The 20,869-nt window shown below is 34.9% G+C and overlaps 1 protein-coding gene across 1 annotated transcript; it reads left to right on the plus strand.

Moving 5' to 3' along the window:
* Positions 1-16,503: 16,503 nt before the first annotated feature.
* LOC104112700 (transcription factor MYB20-like) lies at positions 16,504-19,468 on the plus strand. Its single transcript, XM_009622695.4, has 3 exons — positions 16,504-16,771; positions 17,456-17,585; positions 18,579-19,468. Exons 1-3 carry the CDS (start codon positions 16,639-16,641, stop codon positions 19,156-19,158), a joined length of 843 nt encoding a protein of 280 aa, XP_009620990.1. The 5' UTR covers positions 16,504-16,638; the 3' UTR covers positions 19,159-19,468.
* Positions 19,469-20,869: the final 1,401 nt, after the last annotated feature.

A 20,869-nucleotide genomic window follows, 5' to 3' on the forward strand; every position in this document is an offset into this window, starting at 1 on the left:
CTCGTCACTACTTCGACGAGGTTAGACAAAATGCTTACTGGGTACATGGGGTCGGTTGTACTCATACTACACTTCTGCACCTTGCGTGCAGACTTTTGGAGCGTAGCTGCTGGTAATGTCGGGAGCTGATCTTGAAGATGTTCGTGCATTTCGGATATAGCTGCCACTTGTCCTTGGTGGCTTTAGATTTTGTTAATCTGTTTATGTAGCTTTTGAATAGATCGTGTAATTATTTGTATCAGCTTTGTAAATTCTAAGTCCTAGAAGCTCATGATTTGTACTACTAGTTCTTGGGTTAATTTGTAAAAGTTCAGATAATTCTTCTTATTTTTCCTACAAATTTCAATTGGATTGTATTGACTGTTAGTTGGCTTACCTACTGGGTCGATTTAGATGCCATCACGACTGGTATTTTTGGGTCGTGACAGGTGGTATCAGAGCTCTAGGTTCACATGTTCTACAAGTCATGAGCAAGTGACTAGTAGAGTAATACGGATCGGTATGATGACGTCCATACCTATCTTCGAGAGGCTACACGACATTTAGGATATACTTCCCATCTTTCTTTCCTTATCGTGCGTCATTGATTCAGCTTGAAGTGTAACTCTTTGAATTCCTTCCACGCATTCGTATGCGCACATGAGGGCTCGGTATCGGCTGTGCATCGACGACTTGTGAGTCCATGGATGAGATGCACATGTAATTCCTGTGTACTGATGATAGGTCTATCTTGAGGACTTGAGGCCGGGTTTTGACTGCAGCTTGAGCATGGGGATTTCGGTTGTGTGACCATGTGCTTTTGGACTTATACATCTGGTAGTGTCCTTATGAGTGGAATTTATGGAAGGTGAGTGGTTAGATAACTAAATGACGAGTAGGATGTGACTACGGGCTATGTTCAGATGATTTGAAGGTGACGAGAAGAGTTTGCTTGAGGTGTAAAAAGGGCTAATGGGTGCTTGATTTCTGTCTTGATGTGATGTATAGTCTCGAGTTATGAGTGTATTGAAATGTTTTCATGTTGTTTAATTGTGGAACGAATTTGATTCTCATGCCTCATTGATGAGTTTAGACTCAGGAAGATTAAGCGGTGGCATAACAGTTGTGGCTAGAGATTAAGATTTACATTGGATGGTTTCGAGGCTCGCGGTATATCTATATCACTGTGGATTAGGCATTCTATTAACAGGAAGACTAAGTGGTGGAGGAAACGACTTTGGATTCACAGAAGGTCTCTTCAGAGCGGGTGCCTCGGTTGTGGTGCTTCGGGTGAGAAGAGGAAATAAAACGGCTTATGGGCCTTGAGGCGGTGTGGTTCTTATGCTAGGATCTCTTATGGTGAGCTTTGGGGTAAGGATCATGGTTTTCTCGCAAGGAGGGTAATCAACTTGAGGGTAATGTGGAAGGAACTCTGAGGAAACAGGGCAGTTTGATTGTAAATTGGATCAACACGGTAATGATATGATCGGTTCTTTGAGTATTTATGATGTGGTGGGTCTCCACAGGTGTTTCGTGGTAATGCTCATAGGTTTTAGGCAACTACGTGGCTTGGTTGAATTATAGGGATACTGTTCTAATAGCTTGGGTATGTGCAAACGGGTTCCAAGGGGTTCTCGATGATTTATATCATGGTTCGAGGTGAATATTTCCCACTGGTGTGAGGAACATGTTGCGTATTGGGATTTCCTCCAGGATGAGATCAAATGGAAGGTTTCTGGCTTATCGGGATTGAGTTTCGCATATGCAAGGTCACGGTTCCGTTTTGAAGGGAAGGTCATGGATTCTTAGACAGCACGGACTATTTCAGATGTTTAGATGGATGCTATTACTACCTGGTGTTGCCTGAGAAGGGTGTGCATTTCAGAAGGCACATTATGTTTTGACTTACAGATGCATCATTGATATTGCGGTGCTCGCCTGGTTGGTCGATGCTGAGATTCAGATTTGTTTATGTGGCACGAAAGAATTATTGAAGTGTTCCTCGTGGGATGATCATATTCGAGAGATGACTTAAGCATTTGGGCAGTGGAGTTGGGATCAGGTAGGGTGATTCGTGTGTTCCATGGATTTGGAGACTGGGAGTTCTTAGAAGCAGATTGTTTCGTGATTGTGGACTGTGAAATATGTCCAAAGCTAGCCAGATGATAGTGTGTGTCATGGTTATATCGTTATGGACTTTTGGAGGACTATTTTTCTGTTCGGGGATGACCGGAGTTAATTTGGGGGCCCATTGGTAGGCCCAATGAGGATGTACATTCTGTATCGGATCGGATTTTCTTGGTCCTGTATAGTTGTTACCCCAGGTATATCGTCAGGCGGAATAGATGTTATTCGCGCCTTGGTCTGTGTTATGTGTTCCTCTCTTATGCTATGATGGGTTGTGAGGGTTACATGGTTCTTCGTACGCGTATTGTAATTAAGTTTAAGCCTCATGGCTCTATGGGCGAGATGGCCTTCGTTATGTTGATTTGCTTATTGCACCATAGTTGTGCTTGTCCTTCTTAGTATTGTGTGTTATTAATAATTTTTCCCACAATTATATTTTGTGCACTCTATTGTGCTTGATACTGACGCACATGTGATCAGTGAGCCTGAGTATTATGGCTCGAGGGATACCCTATGTGGACTGATATTTTGGGATCGGGTTACACGCCGCAACGGTACTATGATGAAATATAACTCCTGATGTTTACTTCTTGTATTTTTGCTTTCACTTTGTTGAAAATAGTTCATAGGGAAAATGCTAAACCTACTTGCTTAACTTGTTTAGTAGTCTTCTTATTTAACTCTCTCGCTGTTATCTGTCATGTTTGAATTATTACTTGTTGGTGTTTGGGACCGTGTTGTGTGGGGTTCAATATGATTATTGTTGATACCTGTCAGTGGGGCTGCTTATATTAGTTGAGATGAGATTTCTAGACTTGAGATTTGCACTAGTGTATTGGGACGAGGAAGGTTTGGGAGAATAATACCATATTTTGTTGTGGATTTGGGCAATGCCTCTGGTCGGACGAGTGAGTTTCTTGGCTTCTTGATAAGATGAGTGGTTAAGAGGTTATGCATGTTTCTTTCATCACTGGTAGGGTATGAAGGTTTTGAACGAGGCTCTAATCGATACGAGGTTTGCTACCGGCACCGGGTTTGTTGTTGGGCAGTAATGGTGGTTAACAGTCCCTACTGTGAGTGTCTGAGTGATGGGGCGTATTGTGCGATTTCATCTTGGGGTTATGGTTATGACCTAATATAACTGTTCAGGTTTATACAGTGTGTAGATGTGAGATTCGGGGCTTGTAACAAATTTTGGATGTTGGAGATTGGGTTCTAAGGTTAAGGACCAAAGTTGAAGTAAGGATCTCAAGTTATGTTGTGTTGGCAGGCTTATATGGAGCAGGGTGACGTGGGATCAACCCCGAGTATATGCATAGTAAGGTTACACTGTAGTTTGACAGTTTTGCAACGACTCTTGGCACGTTCGAGGACAAACGCGTGTTTAAGTGGTGGAGGATGTAACGACCCGACTAGTCGTTTTGAGCAATTGCACTTTTCTCGGTAGTTTGAGGGATCGAGTATCTCCGGATGATGTATTATGATTTTCATAAATCGCCGGTATTGGTTTTCAAGTTATCCTGAATTGATTTGGAAGAATGAACTTCAAGATTTAAGCCTTGGATTGGAAGAGTTGACTAAGTTTGACCTTTTAGTATTGGATCTCAGAATGGAATTTTGTGAGTTCCGCTAGCTCCGTTGGGTGATTTTGGACTTAGGAGCGCGTCTGGATTATTAGTTGGAGGTCCGTAGTCGAATTAGTCTTGAAATGGCAGAAGCTGGATTTTTGAGAAGTTTGACCGGGAGTGGACTTTTTGATATCGGGGTCGGATTCCGATTTCGGAAGTTGGAATAGGTCCGTAATGTCAATTGTGACGTGTGTGCAAAATTTGAGATCAATCGGACGTGTTTTGATAGATTTTGGCATCAGTTGAAGTTCCAAAGTTCATTTATTTTGACTTGAGGTGCGATTCGTCGTTTTGAGGTTGTTATGAATGAATTGAAGTCCCGAGTAGGTTCGTTTCATCATATGGAACTTGTCTGCAAAATTTGGCGCCATTTGGAGTTGATTTGATATGGTTCGGACGCTTTGTTGCGATTCTAGAAGTTCTTGAAGCTTCCTTTGACCTTCATGCGTTTTGGCGTCCGATTCATAATTCTAGAGTTTATTTTGATGTTTTGATCGATCGAGCGAGATCGTGTGATGCTTTTAGACTTGTATGGGTGTTTGGTTTGGGGCCCTAAGGGCTCGGGTGAGTTTCAGATTGGTTTCAGATTGTTTTTGTTAAAGTTTTGAGTGTTGGTTCTGGTTTAATCGCATTTGCGATGTTTTGGTCGCAAATGCGGCTATCGCATTTGCGCAGCCTCGCATTTACGAACCTGGGCTGCTGGGATGGAGTTCGCTTTTACGAAGAATATCTCGCATTTGCCATGGCCCCCTTTTTCGCATTTTTGAAGTTTTTGGTCGCAAATGCGACCTTAGAAGGAAAGTCTCTAGTTCGCAATTGTGATATTTTGTTCGCATTTGTGGGGGTCGCATTTGCGAATCACTTGTCGCAAATGCGACATCTGCAACCTGCTAAATGCTGAGAATTTCGAGACTTGGCTTCATTTTGATATATTTTGAACCCTAGCTTCGATGGGAGGCGATTTTGGGAAGGGATTTTCATACCAAATCATTGGGTAAGTGCCTCTATTCAATTCTCATCTACATTTCATGATTTTACACAAGAATTAACATCAAATTCATGATATATCTAGGGAAAATTTGGGAATTTTGTCAAAACTTTGAAAAATGGAAATTTGGGATTTGGAAACAAAATACATATTTGGACTCGTGAGGCTATGGGTAGTCAAGACCTACCCTTGGGCGGGCGCGGGAGTTAACTTTTGTGGACTTTTTAGAAATTGAATAAAAATCACAGCTTTATTAATTAAAATTGTTTTTCCTTGCATTGTGTGATTGATTTAAGTCGTCTTTGGCTAGATTGGGCCGAGCGGAGGTGGATCTTGTAAAGTAAAAGCTAAATTGAGTATTGAATTAGCCGAATTGAGGTAAGTGTATTGCCTAACTTTGTTGAGAGAATTTTCCTTACTATTTGACATTGTTTGCTACATGCGAGGGTGATACATATATGAGGTGACGAGCATATATGTATGTGTCAAGGTTAACCATGCTCGGGGGTAAATTATGTTATGAATTGTATCTTGTACATTCACGTGATCTTCTTGCTTCATGCCTTACTTTATTCCTAGATACTAAGGATATAGTATTAAATGTTGGAAACTAAGACTTAGTCCATTATGACTTGATCAAATTTGATGGAATTCTGAGATTACATTGATGTGTTTAACTCGGTTATCACTATGCATAATCATTAATACATTATTACGGCCGATATTCTTGAGATACTAGATTTTTCACTTGTGTTGTAGATCATTTGTGAGATTTGTTGGAATACTTGAATAATAAGATTCTTGCGGGTTTATTGAACTATTGTTGGCTTGGGAAGTTGTGATTAGGATTCATTTGGAATATTCGTTTAAATACACTCCTTGACGTTATTTATGCTTCATGCCTTGTTTGTCATTAATATACATATACTTGGTAAGGAAGAGTGTAAAGCACGAAGGGTGATGCCGTGATATTATTTATACATTATCATGTGAGGGAGAGTGTAAAGCACGAAGGGTGATGTCGTGCCATATTATCTGAGAGTAAAAGCACGAAGGGTGATGTCATGCCATATTATCTGAGAGTAAAAGTACGAAGGGTGCTTCCGTGCCATATCATTTGTGAGTAAAATCATGAAGGGTGATGTTCAACCATGTTATGTGAGTAAAAGTACAAAGGGTGATGTCGTTCCATTGTATCTATATTATCATGTTTTTGTGTTATTGCGAGTTCATGGCACGAAGGGCGTTTCCGTGCAAGTGAGGACGAGGGACATGCATTATGTTGTGATATCCTTTTCCTACAGATATCTTCATGTCCTTACCTTGAATTGTTACTGTCGTACTTATGATTCTTATATGACCTGTCGTCGATGTACTGTCTTTATTCTCTATCTCAATTGCCGTTGTGTTGCCTATGCCTTCTACTTGCTTAACTTGTAAATATCATGCCTACTTCCTGCTATTATAGTTGCATCTATGACATATCTGTTTTGTTGCACTTAGGTACAAGTCTTCTTCCATGTTAGCCATTCATATCTCTACTTGTTAACTTATAAAGATCATGTGTCCCCTTTTCTTGTTTGTTATATCTATCTTCATGCCTCCACCATGCTAGTTAGTTGAAGTTACATTCCTTGTCCTAAATGTTGTCATGACCTTTATGCCTTCCGCCTAGTCTGTTACTGATGTCCTTATGTACATTCTCGTTCATTATTACTATTTGCGTATTTCCTACTTTGTCATTTCTGTTATCGGTATTTCTGCCCTTTGGTTGATACTGTTTTACGCATATTTTGTGAGGAGGAGATAAATGCACGAAGGGTGTTGTCGTGCCGTTGAAATTGATGTCTTGAGTGTTTCTCTCACACTATGAAATTTTTGAGGTGATTATTGTGGTTCTTTGGGTTTTGCTCTAAGGAAAGGATTGGTTGAGATATTGGAAATGTTGAATTATGATCTCTTCTAGTACTCTGTTATTGTTTTGTATATTCGTTTCAGGTACTCTATCATGTTATACTGTAGTATAGTTCTATTGCTAGATTTCAGTACAGATTTTTATTAGTGAGCATCATTTTACTAAAAAGCCTCGTCACTACTTCGACGAGGTTAGACAAAATACTTACTGGGTATATGGGGTCGGTTGTACTCATACTACACTTTTGCACCTTGCGTGCAGATTTTTAGAGCGGAGCTGCTGGTGATGTCCAGAGCTAACCCTGAAGATGTTCGTGCATTCCGGATATAGCTGCCATTTGTCCTTGGTGGCTTTAGATTTTGTTAATTTGTTTATGTAGCTTTCAAACAGATCGTGTAATTATTTGTATCAGCTTTGCAAATTCTAAGTCATAGAAGCTCATGATTTATACTACCAGTTCTTTGGTTAATTTGTAAACGTTCAGACAATTCTTCTTATTTTTCCTACAAATTTCAATTGGAGTGTATTGATTGTTAGTTGTCTTACCTAGCGGATCGAGTTAGGTGCCATCACGACTGGTGATTTTTGGGTCGTGACATGTGTTTACCCATGTTGGGAGATTCTATAGTGATAGCAGTGTCTATCATTCTGTTTTAATCACTATTGAGAGCTGTGAGGCTAAAAGTGACTTTCCGTTACTCATTACGGTAAGTTTTGATGTAATTTGGGGATAATTGATTAGAATTTTTTGAATTATATTCCCTACCGGTATGGGGGTTCATTATTTTGTTGTGAAATTATTTCACAGAATTTATCAAAAAAATAAAAAATTTCAGTTGGCACAATGTGCAAAGTACTTGTGATTCAAAATTTGAGGATGGGATCATCGCGGTTTAATGTGATTTGATATGTTTAACCCCGGCTATGTGCCGTGGTGAAAGTTATATCAGGATAAGATTCTTGTGGTTAACTTCATGTGTTTCAAATTCTCCCTTTGTGAAATTTAATTTGTACTATAGTATTAATAGGGAATCATGCATGTTAGGTTATTTGATAATTTTGTATGTATTTTCTGTGCATATTTAGCCATATTCGAGCTGTAAATATTGAGTTTTAGCCTATGACATGAGTGCCCAGGTCGCGTTAAATGTGACTCGTTAATTCGGGTAAATAATTATGAGGTCTTCATGCCTCGCGTGTTGCTGTCAGTGTTGTGAAAAATTTGAAACGAGATTTTGGTTAATATAAGATTAATTGAGGATGCTGGAAATAATTATGAACAACTATTATCACCAGAGATGTGATTATGGGCATACGTATAATGTGTGTGTAGGCACGAAATTGCTATTGCCGGTTGAGACTAACACATTGTGTTAATATGGAAAATCAGGTTATATGAAATCTGAAGGAAATGGGCAAAACTATGAGCATGATGTTTCCCCCATCATTGTCCTCTATGTACCCAGTGTTTCATGTGTCTATATCTAAGAAGGTAGTTAGAAATCCTTTATCTATTGTTCTGGTGGAAGCTAGTGGAGGTGAAGTTAATGAATAGTTAGCTTATGAGAGGTACCTAATTGTCATCCTTGTTAGATAAGTCCGGAAGTTGGGATTGCCTACGTTAATGTGTTGTGGCGAAGTTTGTAAGTCGAGAAGGTCACCTTGAAGGCCAAAAGTGTTGTGGAAAGAAAATATTTTCGCTTGATTGTATAGAAATTGGTTTTGATTTAAAAGGTACTTTCCCTGTTATGATTTAAAAATATGCAGTTCATGTCCAGATATCACTATTGATAATGTAATGCTTGTAATGTTGAGATTTGTGCTATTGATATACATTGTGATACTTTGTCGAGTTGTGGATGTATTGATAGGGTGATTTTGGTGATTCTATGGCAGGTGGATAGACCCAATTACAGGGCCATAAGTAAGTTGAAATTTTGGAAAGGAAGTATGAGACCGAGGTAGTCATAAGTGCCTATGTATAATGGTTGGAGGTAAAAAGGATGGTAACTCTATTCTTAGAAGTGATTTATAAAACATTCGAGGATGAATGTTCTTAAGTGGGGGAGAATGTAACACCCCGAAAATTTTTGAAATACTTAAGCGCTAGTAAGAAAGTTGATGTGTGCTAATTATATTATTTTATATATATACGAGGACTATTAATATAATAGATATCAATTGGATTTGATAATAAGTGTACGAGGCATATTATAAGTGATGTGGGGTCTAAGGAGAGCCCTAAGTCCAAGTCAAGTTAGAAATTACATAATAGACTAAAGTTCTAAATGAGTACGCATAAGATATAAATTTGGACAAGCATATCTACATATATATAAGGAGTTATGTGATTTAAAATCTATCAAATGAAAGATCTTTGAGTCTAGTTTCTAACACTTTAAACCGTTCGTCATTTGGACACTCCTAAAAGAAGTTATGACCAAATTACCAAAGGCTGGAAGAATGTGATTCTGCGGTCAGATGTGCGACCGCAGAATCATTATGCGATCACAAAAGTGGTCTGCGAACCGCAAAATGGTCGCAGACCTGACTAGTGCAGCCCAGTTCTGTGCATCAATTTTGCAGTCCATTGTGCGACCCGGATACCCATTGAGCGGTCCATTGTGCGACCGCAGACCTGAGTTCGGAGGGTTAATTTTCCTATTTTCATAACCCGGCCCCATTTTGATAAATATGCTTTGGGGCTTATTTTGGGGCAAATATCTGATGATTTTAGAGAGAAGTGAGAGTATTCTAGAGAGAGGAAGTAGATGAAGTGTTTTTTTCACCAAGATCTTGTTCAAACCTTGAAATCCAACAAAGAAATCTCACAAGATCTTCACTCAAGAGGTAAGATTCAAACCTCTAGTCTTTAATTTCGAGTTTGGGGTAAAAGATGGGTGATTTTGAGTATGATTCTTGGGTGTAAGAGTATTATGCTATATGTTTGTACCAATAAGGTTGTGGGAAGATTGTTGAGCTCAAATAAGTGAGGATTGGGTTGTGGAGTGTAGGAAATCTTGTAGAAGAACCTTGTAACCAAATTTGCACACCTAATGTTCGATAAAATTCTCAAATGAGCGAAAACCATGAATATCTTTCTAATTATGCACTTTTGTTATGTTTCTAAATAGATTGAAGTTGCTAGGATTTCTGGAACCTCGTATGTAATGTAAGGAAAGCTCAAGAAAGATTAGAGCCGTCCGAAGGTCAATTCATGTGAGAAAGCTATTTTGAAATATCGGCCTAACTTCAAAAAGGTAAGTATCTTGCCTAACCTTGAGTGGAAAAATTACCCCTTAGGCATTGAGTCTTATGTGGAAATTGTATAATTGAAAACCATGTACACGAGGTGACGAGTGCGTACTTGGTTTATATGTGCAAATTATATAGGTTGAAATCGTAGATGCCCTTATGTATTAAATTGGAAAATTGTTGGAACTTAGTAAATCTATGATTTGTCATGCCTCATTCCTTGTTTGTCGAGTTTGTACTTTATATGAAAATTTGGTGTGATTGCCACTTGGATTTTTATGTGAATTTCGTGTGTTTGTTGATTTGATATTTCTTGGAAATAATCACATTATGGATTTTTCATCTGTAAATAATTAATTAAATATGTTTAAATTGAGGCGTTTATATATTTATCTAAAATTTGGATTAAAGAAGGCGTTGTCCTATGCTGAGTTATTTTCCTATCCTTGTTGTTATTTTTTGAGATTTTATATACATTGTGTTGAGCCGTGGACTATCTGTTGTGAAATTAATTATCTTTGTTGTACCTTTGGAAAGGTTGTGGCCTACGGGCAATCTGTAAATATGAGTTGATGATGTTGTGATGTTGTGATAATATTCAGTGTGAATCGTTGTGTGATTTGGAATACAGTTATGCGGCGTATAAGGGTAGTATTCCATTAATGACATTATGCGGGCATAAGGGTGGCATTTCACTGTTATTATGTGTGTTGGATATTATCTGGGCGGAGTGATAAGGGAGGCTATTAAACTGAGCGATAAGAGAGGCTATTATATGAGCGATAAGGGTGGCTATATGAGCGATAAGGGTGGCTATTGATATTATCAGGGCGGAGGGATAAAGGAGACTATTAAAGGAGTGCTAAGGGTGGCTATAGGAGAGATAAGGGTGGCTATTGTCAGGGATAATGTGGGGTTATTGTGTTGGCATTTTTTATGTAATGATGGGGTGTTATTGCGTTGGTAATTTTCATGTGATGTTGTGATTTTCCTTGTGTTTATTTTTATATCATGTGCAACTTGACTTGTTATTTCGGTAAACTTGATAATAGTCTGATCTATGTTGAAATTGTGAGCATGTGGCTATTGCCGGGTAGATTATGTTATTGGCACGTAAACTGTCCGTGCAAATGTGATATGAAATGTGGGCACGAGGTGCTAGGGAAATATAATAATTATGTAATTGGCACTTGAATTATCCGTGCAGATTTAATATGAAATGCGGGCACGAGGTGCCGAAAAAAATATGATGATTTTTATTATTGGCACGTGAGTTGTCCGTGTGATTTTGATAGAATATATGGGCACGGGGTGCCGTAAAAATATGAAAGTGGGCTGAGACCCGTGTTACGAAAATATGAAAGTGGGTTGATACCCATATTTTATGATTATGAAATGAGGTGTCACAGAGTGACTTTCATTTGAAAGAAGTATATTCGAAAGATATTTATTTGAAAGAAGTATATTCGAAAGATATTTATTTGAAAGAATTTTATATTCGAAAGATATTTATTTAAAAGAAATATATTCGGAAGGTATTTATTCAAAAAATTATATGTGAAAGATTTATATTTGAAGGACATGTTTAATTGGTTGTACTTATGTTCCTTATTCGTTTGAGTAATAATTATGGTGTTCTTGTTTCCTTGCTGTTTATATCACTGGTTGATTTTGTTGCTATCACTGCTAGTTATTTTTTAGTACTATTGTATACTGCTATATTGCACATGTTATTTGACTAGTGAGTGTCTTGACTGTACCTCGTCATTACTCCATCGAGGTTAGTCTTGATACTTACTGGGTACCGACTGTGGTATACTCATACTACACTTCTGCATATTTTTGTATAGATCCAGGTATTGGAGATATCGGACTCGGGAAGAGTTAGTATGTTGATCGCAAGGATTCAAAGTAGAGCTGCTTGGTCGTTGCAGTCCCTTGGAGTCTTTCTATTTTATTGTACTGTCAACTCTTATTCGAACAATATTGTATATTCGATCCTTGAGATCATTACATGTATTCAGTTAGAGTTCGTGACTCAGTATTACCAGTCTTGGGAGGTTGTTATAATTATTTACGCTGTGGGTTTCAATTATCTATTTTTTTAAAAAATATCTTGAAATGAAATTGAAATCGGCTTACCTAGTCTTAGAGACTAAGTGCCATCACAACGCCTGAGGTGGGATTTTGGGTCATGACATATTGAAAAATCATTCCACGATATTATATGAAGACATATATCTATCAAGAATGATGATTTCAAGGTGCAATATATTCATTCAAGTTAATATGGTTGTTTGTTTATCAATTCTCTACCAACGATCTTTTGAAGATGGTGCACAAGATTGGAATGCGAAGGCTCAAGGATGTGAATTGATACTCTCATCAGGAGATTTAATACGCGTTGTACTCTTTTTTCCTTATAAGATTTTGTCACACTGGGTTTTTCCTTGAAAGGTTTTTAACGAGGCAACCAAAAATCGTATTTCTAAACATGTGTAATATTTTTCCTTCACTAGAATTTTTTTTCCATTGGGTTTTATTTTAGTTAATATTTTAACGAGACACATTATCTATTGAATAGACATTCAAAGGGGAGTGTTATAAATATAATTGTATTTAAGATGAATGTCTATATTTTAGAGAGATTTTAGGATTTGTTATTTAGTGGCTAAGTCACTTTTTCCCTATAAATAGAGAGGTTCTATTCCATTGTAAATCATTCTAAATGAATAAGAATTCTCTCTCTATTTTTATGTGTAAGTCTCGTCTTCTTTTATTGTTTTATAACAAATATTGAAATATTTAGATTATAATATTAGTAATATATTAATGTTCGGGTAGTAGAATAGTCTAAAATCAGTGGCGGGTGTAGCATTATAGCTACAGATTCAATTAAACTCGTAGCTACGGAGACTGAATATAAATTTGCGTGTAAAAAAAAGAAAGACGGAAATCATTACCTATAGTATTTTGGCTCAACTTATGATTATATAAATCCTTGATGTGACTATTCAATGGGAGGAGGGAAATGCCTTTTAAAAAAAAAAAAAAAAAAAAAAGAGGAGGGAATTGTTTTGACATTGCAAGCAATCATGTCCTATTTTTTTAATTTACACACAGGCAAGGGTCCAAGCCTAACCCCCGATCATACTGACGGTCTTTTACAAGAAATAAAGTAACAAATAAGTAAATGGACAATCTGCCTTATTCTTCCCTTGTTTGGAATCCTTAATTTTCTTAATCAATCTAGATTGACTTGATCTAAACATTGCCCTTCATCCATTTATCAATATTGATATCCTTCTTGACAGTAAATTAGATTTTCAAGATATATAAGAAAATTTGTTGACTCGGTAAGAAAGAAAAAAACAAATTAATAGCTGTCCATTACTTTAATTTTGAGTCTAAGAAAGTAACAAGAATCAACAAGGTGAATATATATACGTGGTTACAAATTAGGTATAACATCTAAGAGTAGATTATATACTACTTGTATATATCTTGTATCTCAAAGAGAAAGTAAATAAAAAAGGAAAATAGGGATTGACAATATCGAATATCTGAACTGTCAATTGACATTATTAAACTTTATTCAAAACAAAGAATCACGACACAAAAGTTGGGTATATTTGCACATATTAGTTATAATATATATTTTACTCACTCTTAACAGTCTTCTAATAGATTTTTTGTATTTTATGAATTTGGTAAAAACAGTATAATACACTAACTTGGACCACCAGCTGGCGAAGAACATTTTCTTTGGTCCTAATCTTTAGACAAGAGTGGGGCAAATATTTACTTAGTGTATACGAACGTGGGTCCATTTTGGAGTATAGATGTATACTATTCTTGTATATACACATTTAAAGAATCTTAATTTTATGAATATTTTATATATACCCTGAATTTATGTCTAAGGAAAGATCAATGTTTTCAATTAATTTTACCTTTTTCGATGAATTTAACTTTAAGAAATCAAGTTAAGTTTGCAGTTTCTTTCAAGTTCATGGACCAGGTAAAAATGATTGGAAAAAAAAAAGACAGAAAAAATCACGGAATCCATCTCGAATAATCAAAACTCAAAACACTACCTCTTTTATATTTTTCTTAAGCAACAAATTGTTATCATTGTGTAGGGGTAAAAACGGGGGTAAAGTTTTCCTCAATCCCTGATAAGAGAACGAAGAGAAAGCCCAGATCGACATTCTTATAACCAAGGCCAGAAACCCCTCATATCAGACCCAGGCAGAATGAACGATATATCCGACATCGGATATGGTAAAATAACACATCACGGACCGAATGTAACTTCTAGACCTCGGAAGATGTGGTAAACAGTTATGCATGACAGATAGGGGGCGTAATATTTACCCTCAACCGGATATTACGGCGCGAATCTCATTCAATATCGATTTTGGATCAACAATTATCGGAAGAAGAAGATTTTTATTTTTTTTAGACTTATACTAGGACTGAAATTCTCCTACATATTAAAGGAGAAGTTTTTATTTGACCTGACACGTTATAACACGCGATTCAAAGCAATAATTTTTTTTTACTTTAGTCTTCTAGCTATTGTTCAAATTTTTTACTTTAGACTTATACTATGACTGAAATTCTCCTACTATATAAAGGAGAAGTTTTTATTTGACCTTATATATTGTAACACGCGATTCAAAGCAATAAAAAAAATTAACTTTAGTCTTCTAGCTATTGTTCAAACTTCAAAGTATTGCTTGTTTGTTCTTTTCTTTACTTAGGACCGAGTTTGCACGGAAGGTTCGATCGATGATGAATTTCACTGTTCAATCTAAGATCAGGCTTGGTCATCATATTGCAATTGGTTTGATCGTTTATTTTGTCCTTAATTCATCCATCTGTTATTCTTAATTATTCGTATTTAATCAAACCATGTATCCTTTAAACCACGTACAAATTTAATTGTCACTCATTTTTGTGGTAAACAATCATACTTGTGAACATATACAAGGATAAACATATATAGTTGTAATAATTTACGGGTTTAATTTTATAGCCGGTAAACATGAGAAATAGTCTAGCTATTTCAATTTATATGTCTTACTTTTTTTCCGTATGTTAATAAAAAACTATCACAGTTTTATATTTAATAAGTTTTTAGTTTCAATATTCTCATTTTGCATTTAATGACGCTCCCTTTTGGTATGTTATGCATTTGTTTTTAGTTTAAAACTTTCGGTAAGTTGTACATACTTTTGTATGTTATATTAGATTCGGAAGTATTTTTTACATTCTTAATTTCACGCCAAGTCAAATTAAGATATATAAAATAAAACGAAAGATTAGTTAAATATTAAAGTACATTAAATATTTAAAGATTAGTTATATTGTCAAGGCATAGAAAACTGTCTGAAGTATATTGTATAATTACACAAAAGTTGCTCTTAAAATACAATTATACGACCATTTTCTAGCCCTATGGAGAGTTTGAGTATTGTCCCATACTTTATTCTTCAAACTAAAGCAAAGAGAGGAAAGGAGATGTTGAAGTGGCGCTTTCAGAAGGTAACAATGTCACGCGCTGGAACGCGCTGCATGAGTAGAGCAACAATGTGGAGAAACTCAAAATTTTCTTCTTAAAAATAAATCAATAAATCTATAAATAAGTTATGAAAAGAAAAAGACTTAGGACCCGTTTGGCCATGAGTTTTGTCAAAATAAATTTGGGATTTATTTGGCAAACATATGTTTGGCCATAGATTTTGTCCACATTTTGGCAAAATCCCAAATCCCAAATCCAAAATCCCAAAATCACCTCAATTGCTGATTTTGGACCAAAATATGACCGTTACATTTTTAAATTTTTTTAAATATTACCCTAAACTTTTATAGTTTGTAAAAGAGCCCACATTTATTACGATCAACTAAATATTTGATGAATATGCTCCCTTATCAGCTCAATCCTTTGTGCATCTTACATTTGCTTCTGATTTGTAGGCTAAATGGCTTTCTGAATACTCATATCAGTTAACTTTTTCTTTTTAATTAGGAGCCGTAATTCTCTAATGGGATTTTATTGTAATTAATGATTTATATAGTTCATTATAAAAATAATAATTTTGTACCAAACTTATTTATGTTCGGGACTATGGTTTGTGATAATGATACTATTGGATATTTGTGATAGTTTTTAGAACTTGTGGGGTATAAGTCATGTTTCATGTTTTTTCAAATAAAAAGTGAAATATGTTTTGAAAAATCATGTCCAAACACATTTTTATCTTCAAACCAAACTTCACCCAAATCAGATTTTTTAAAATAAATTTGGGAATATATGGCCAAACGCTAGCTTAGTTTAATGTACTGATTGTGTAAAAAATATTTTCACAATCAGATCACTTATAAGATAATTATAAATAATAATTATAATAAGCATTACTTATTGGTAACATAATAAATGTATAAGTATGATAATTAATTTATACTACTAATATCTACATTGTAAGGGAATATTATGTAAATCCAAAAGAAAAATTAGTTAATGGCAGTGTGTTTTCTTTTGGGTTTTGGGGGGGGGGGGTAGATTTTGATTTATATATATGTATGTAGTCTTTGGTGCTTGTCTTAATAGACTTATTCTATAGGGTCTCTTCTTTCATTTCTGCAACTCTTTTCTCCTCCTACAATTTTCTCTCAAATCAATCTTCATCATCAATAAAATCTTGCTAAAACTGTTGGTTAGTATTGTTTTGTAGAAGAATATGGGGAGAAAACCTTGTTGTGACAAAGATGGAGTAAAGAAAGGTCCATGGTCAGCTGAAGAAGACAAGAAGCTTATTAACTTCATTCTTATTAATGGCCAATGCTGCTGGAGATCTCTCCCTAAAGTTGCAGGTCTCTCTCATTTTTCCTAAATTTGTTACTCTGGTTGACATGGTTTCGTGTGTCGAAGGGTGACCAGTTGAACACCTTTCGTTGTAAAATCATATGGTCGTATACAAATCATATAAAATAAAGAATCTTGAACACCCTTAGTGGTCGTTTTGGTATCATGGTGGGATATCCCATGGGATTAATTATCCCACCTTTTACGTGAGATAACTAATCCCATTATTTTTTAGTGTATAAGTTGTCCTGAGATTAGATAATGTCATAATATTCCAAACCAAACATGAATTAAAATTAATCCCAAATTCTATCCCGAAATTATTATTCTTATCCCATGTACCAAACGACCCGTTTCGTCCCTTGAACAAGGGAGGGTGTAAAAAAGGTGTAGGGGTTGTACCTTTTAATAAGCTAATTGAAAAATTAAAAGGGAGTGGTTTAATTTGAATGATTGTACCAACCCCATTGGTCCAATTCTAAAAAAGAAATCCAAAGGTGGGGATGATTTTGTTAATTAAAAATTGGATTTTCTTTTATAAATATAAATGAAAATGACAGACAATAAATTTATTTTCTTGATAGTAGAAGTATTCACTAGATAGTTTAGAATTACAATGATTCTTGGAATCTTGTTTTTTTTTTCTTATAAATTTCATCATTAATAATGTTGTGATGACTTATTTGGTGCAGGGCTGCTGAGATGTGGAAAGAGCTGTAGATTGAGATGGACAAACTATCTAAGACCAGATTTGAAGAGGGGACTTCTATCTGAATATGAAGAGAAGATGGTTATTGATCTTCATTCTCAGCTTGGCAACAGGTAATTAAAACCATTCATCTTTTGAAAAAACCATGCAATAATTTCTTTCTATTCATAGCTAATTATCATCTATGATTCCACCTTTAGACTTGTGATATATATTTGGATTAAACCATAGGTTCGCATAGTGACGAAACTAAAAAATTCAATAAGGGTGTTCAAAATATCAGTAGGCTATACATGAGTGTTCAAAGTCTATTTTTTAATTAATAACAAGGAGTAATATTTTATCTTATACATAATATAAATTTTCGGCAAAAGTGTTCAATTAACAACCCTTGACCACACATAACTTCACCCCTGAGTTTGGAGGTTTGGCATAATCTAACTTTAACGTGTCTAATTCTATATATATGTGTGTGAACGGAAAGTATAAATAGACTTACATATATTTTTTCTGAATCTTTTTAATCTAATTTTTATTGCGTTTAAATTCTGAATTTGTGTGTATATGTTATGTGAAGCTCATTTAAAGCAACATCAATAAAGAAAAGGCGTGACTTAAAATGATGTCTAGAGTGGCAGACAACAACTTCAACTCAATTTTAGGCACCCATTCTCCACTGTGTACCTTTCAACTGTCATTATTTACAATACACTTTTTACACAAGTGGGAAATAAGTTATCGTAATATTGAACTTCAAAAATTCGTTTTCCTTTTCTCGGATAATGATTAATGATTAATACATTAATATTAGAAAAGCAGGTCTGAATAGAACGAACCATATATAATATATTGAAAAGAATTTGTATATCTGCCATAATTTATTTTTGAGATTATGACATAGTTGATTGATGTTATTTCATGTGTAGAGTATTTCTCCTTTTATCCTATTGATTTAAGTAATATATATTGACAAGCTTTTACGGTATCAATATATTTTATTATATGATTGCAGATTGCTTATTATTTTACTACGTAATCAGTTAATATTTATTATAAATTTTATAAATACTTTGTAAGTGATATGATCGTGTAAATATTTTCCTTAGGTGGTCCAAGATTGCTTCTCATTTACCGGGACGAACTGATAATGAAATCAAGAATCATTGGAATACACATATCAAGAAGAAGCTGAAGAAAATGGGGATTGATCCAATCACTCACCGGTCAATTACTGTTGACCAACCAAACATAGAACAACCAACAAAAAATCAACCAATTATTCAACAAGAAAAACAAACTACAATGCCAATTTCCCCAGCTCATGTTGTCCCAGAAATAATAGATATTCTTGATCACAACAAGGAGATGGTTGAAACTCCTGTACTATCAACAATCACAGAGATCAAATTAGAAGACGACGACAACAACAACAAGAAGAATACAGGGACAAGCTTCTGTACTGACGAAGTCCCCGTAATTAAACCACATGAAATTTTATTCCATTCTGAATCAACCACTTCAACATTCTCATCATCTTCTTCTCCATCATCCATTATTCTTGAAGATATGCAGTTTGATTTCAATTGGGCAGATGATTTCAGCAGAACATTGGATTATTTACTTAATGATGATATTGACATGAATAATGTCATTTCCCAAGATTGGTCAAAGGTGTTGGAAGTTTGAGCAACTTTGGCTGTGATTAATTTTCAAAGGGGAGCTAAATTAAGCTTTGTTCTTTTGATTGGCAAGTCAACCTTTTTTTTCTTTTTGTTGTATATAGAAGTTTAGATGGTAGTTGTTACTAAAGTAAATGGACAATAAAATTTAAAAACAGATACTATATCTAAGGGGACAAAAACACAAAAGCCCCATTAAATATTTATGCTTTTTTTTTTTTTTGGTTACAAAATGTTCAATGGCAGATCAGAATGAACTTGCCAGTACATTATGGATGAATATTATTTTATACAAAAGTGTCCACCTCTTTTCTTAACTTCATTTTGAATGTTTTATTTTTATTGACTTTATATCAATTACGTACCCTGCAATGTTACAAGACGGCTATTGTATCACGAATGTTGTGATAGAGTGTTAAATATTTTTTCATTCTTAATAAGAGGTCTCGAGTTTGAATTTTTTGGTAGAAGTGTCCCCCTCCTCCTCCTCCCTTAAAGAGAAATTTTTCGACGTGAATCAGAATTAGTCGGGCTCCAGTGTAGGTACCACACACTAATTTGGGAAACCAAAAAATACTGGTTAAAACAAAAAACAAGACGGCTTGTGTCAACCTCTCTGCTCATCTGAGTTTTACTCTGCTTAGTCTATTGATTATATTTCAAATTCATTTAACTCGTAATTTAACTGGGCAGATAGTATGTTACATTAAATATTATTACAGCCATAATATGTTTGCATTAAATATTATTTTTGATACATATATATATATATATAATTAATCTTATCACGACTTTGTCCTTGAGAAGTATATTAATATAAAGATAAAACAATATGTAGGAAGGATTAAAAATAATCCTACCTAACTGATAAAGACGTGCAGTTACTCTATGAACTTTCTCTCTCAAGCGTCAAATAATAATTTAAGTTCATATACAAAAAGTTGATAATTTATATATGAATTAAGAAAGTCAAATAATTAATCATCAACTTTGCCTACTAATCTATGAATTAGTCGCAAGTTCGAAGTGGAAATCACAACCTTCCCCACCCTCCAAGCACAAAACTAAAATAGATAATTTAAAAAGTGTAAAAGATGCCAGACTTTGTATTAGAAAATTAATCATTGACTAACGCAAAATTAAAAGAGCAGAAGTAATCTTTGTGCACAATTAATGGGCTAATTTTTCAAGTTAGATGGAAATATAAATTGTTACTAAAAATTAACATAAATATTACTGTATACATGTTTCATATATCATTAAAGGTTATTCTGGTGTATGATAATTTACGAAATAAAAATTGCTCCAAGACTTGGTGGATAGCTAAAAAATAAGAATCAGAAGTCTTGGATTCGAACCCTAAAAATAAAAATATCTTGGTATAAAGCATTTCCCCTTTAGTTAATTTTACGCGACACAAATTCAAATTAATAGAGCTTGAATGAATATTAGATATTGGGTGGGAATCCAAACAAAAACCACATATATGACGCAATCTATTTAATAATGTATACGAATACCTTCTTGAATAAAGAATAAAGTATTTCTTTCATCACCGTTCTTAAAAAAAGTATTTTCATCGTATCTTGAAGCATAAATTAACTACGTTTAATATTTTGTAACATAATTTCAGCACCAACTTATTTATTCTGGTCCTTGAACAAAATTCATAATCATTTTCCTAAAGAGCGAAAAAAAGTTTTCATGTTTATAGCATC

Source organism: Nicotiana tomentosiformis, chromosome 4, assembly GCF_000390325.3.
Source record: "Nicotiana tomentosiformis chromosome 4, ASM39032v3, whole genome shotgun sequence".
Classification (NCBI taxonomy): domain Eukaryota; kingdom Viridiplantae; phylum Streptophyta; class Magnoliopsida; order Solanales; family Solanaceae; genus Nicotiana; species Nicotiana tomentosiformis.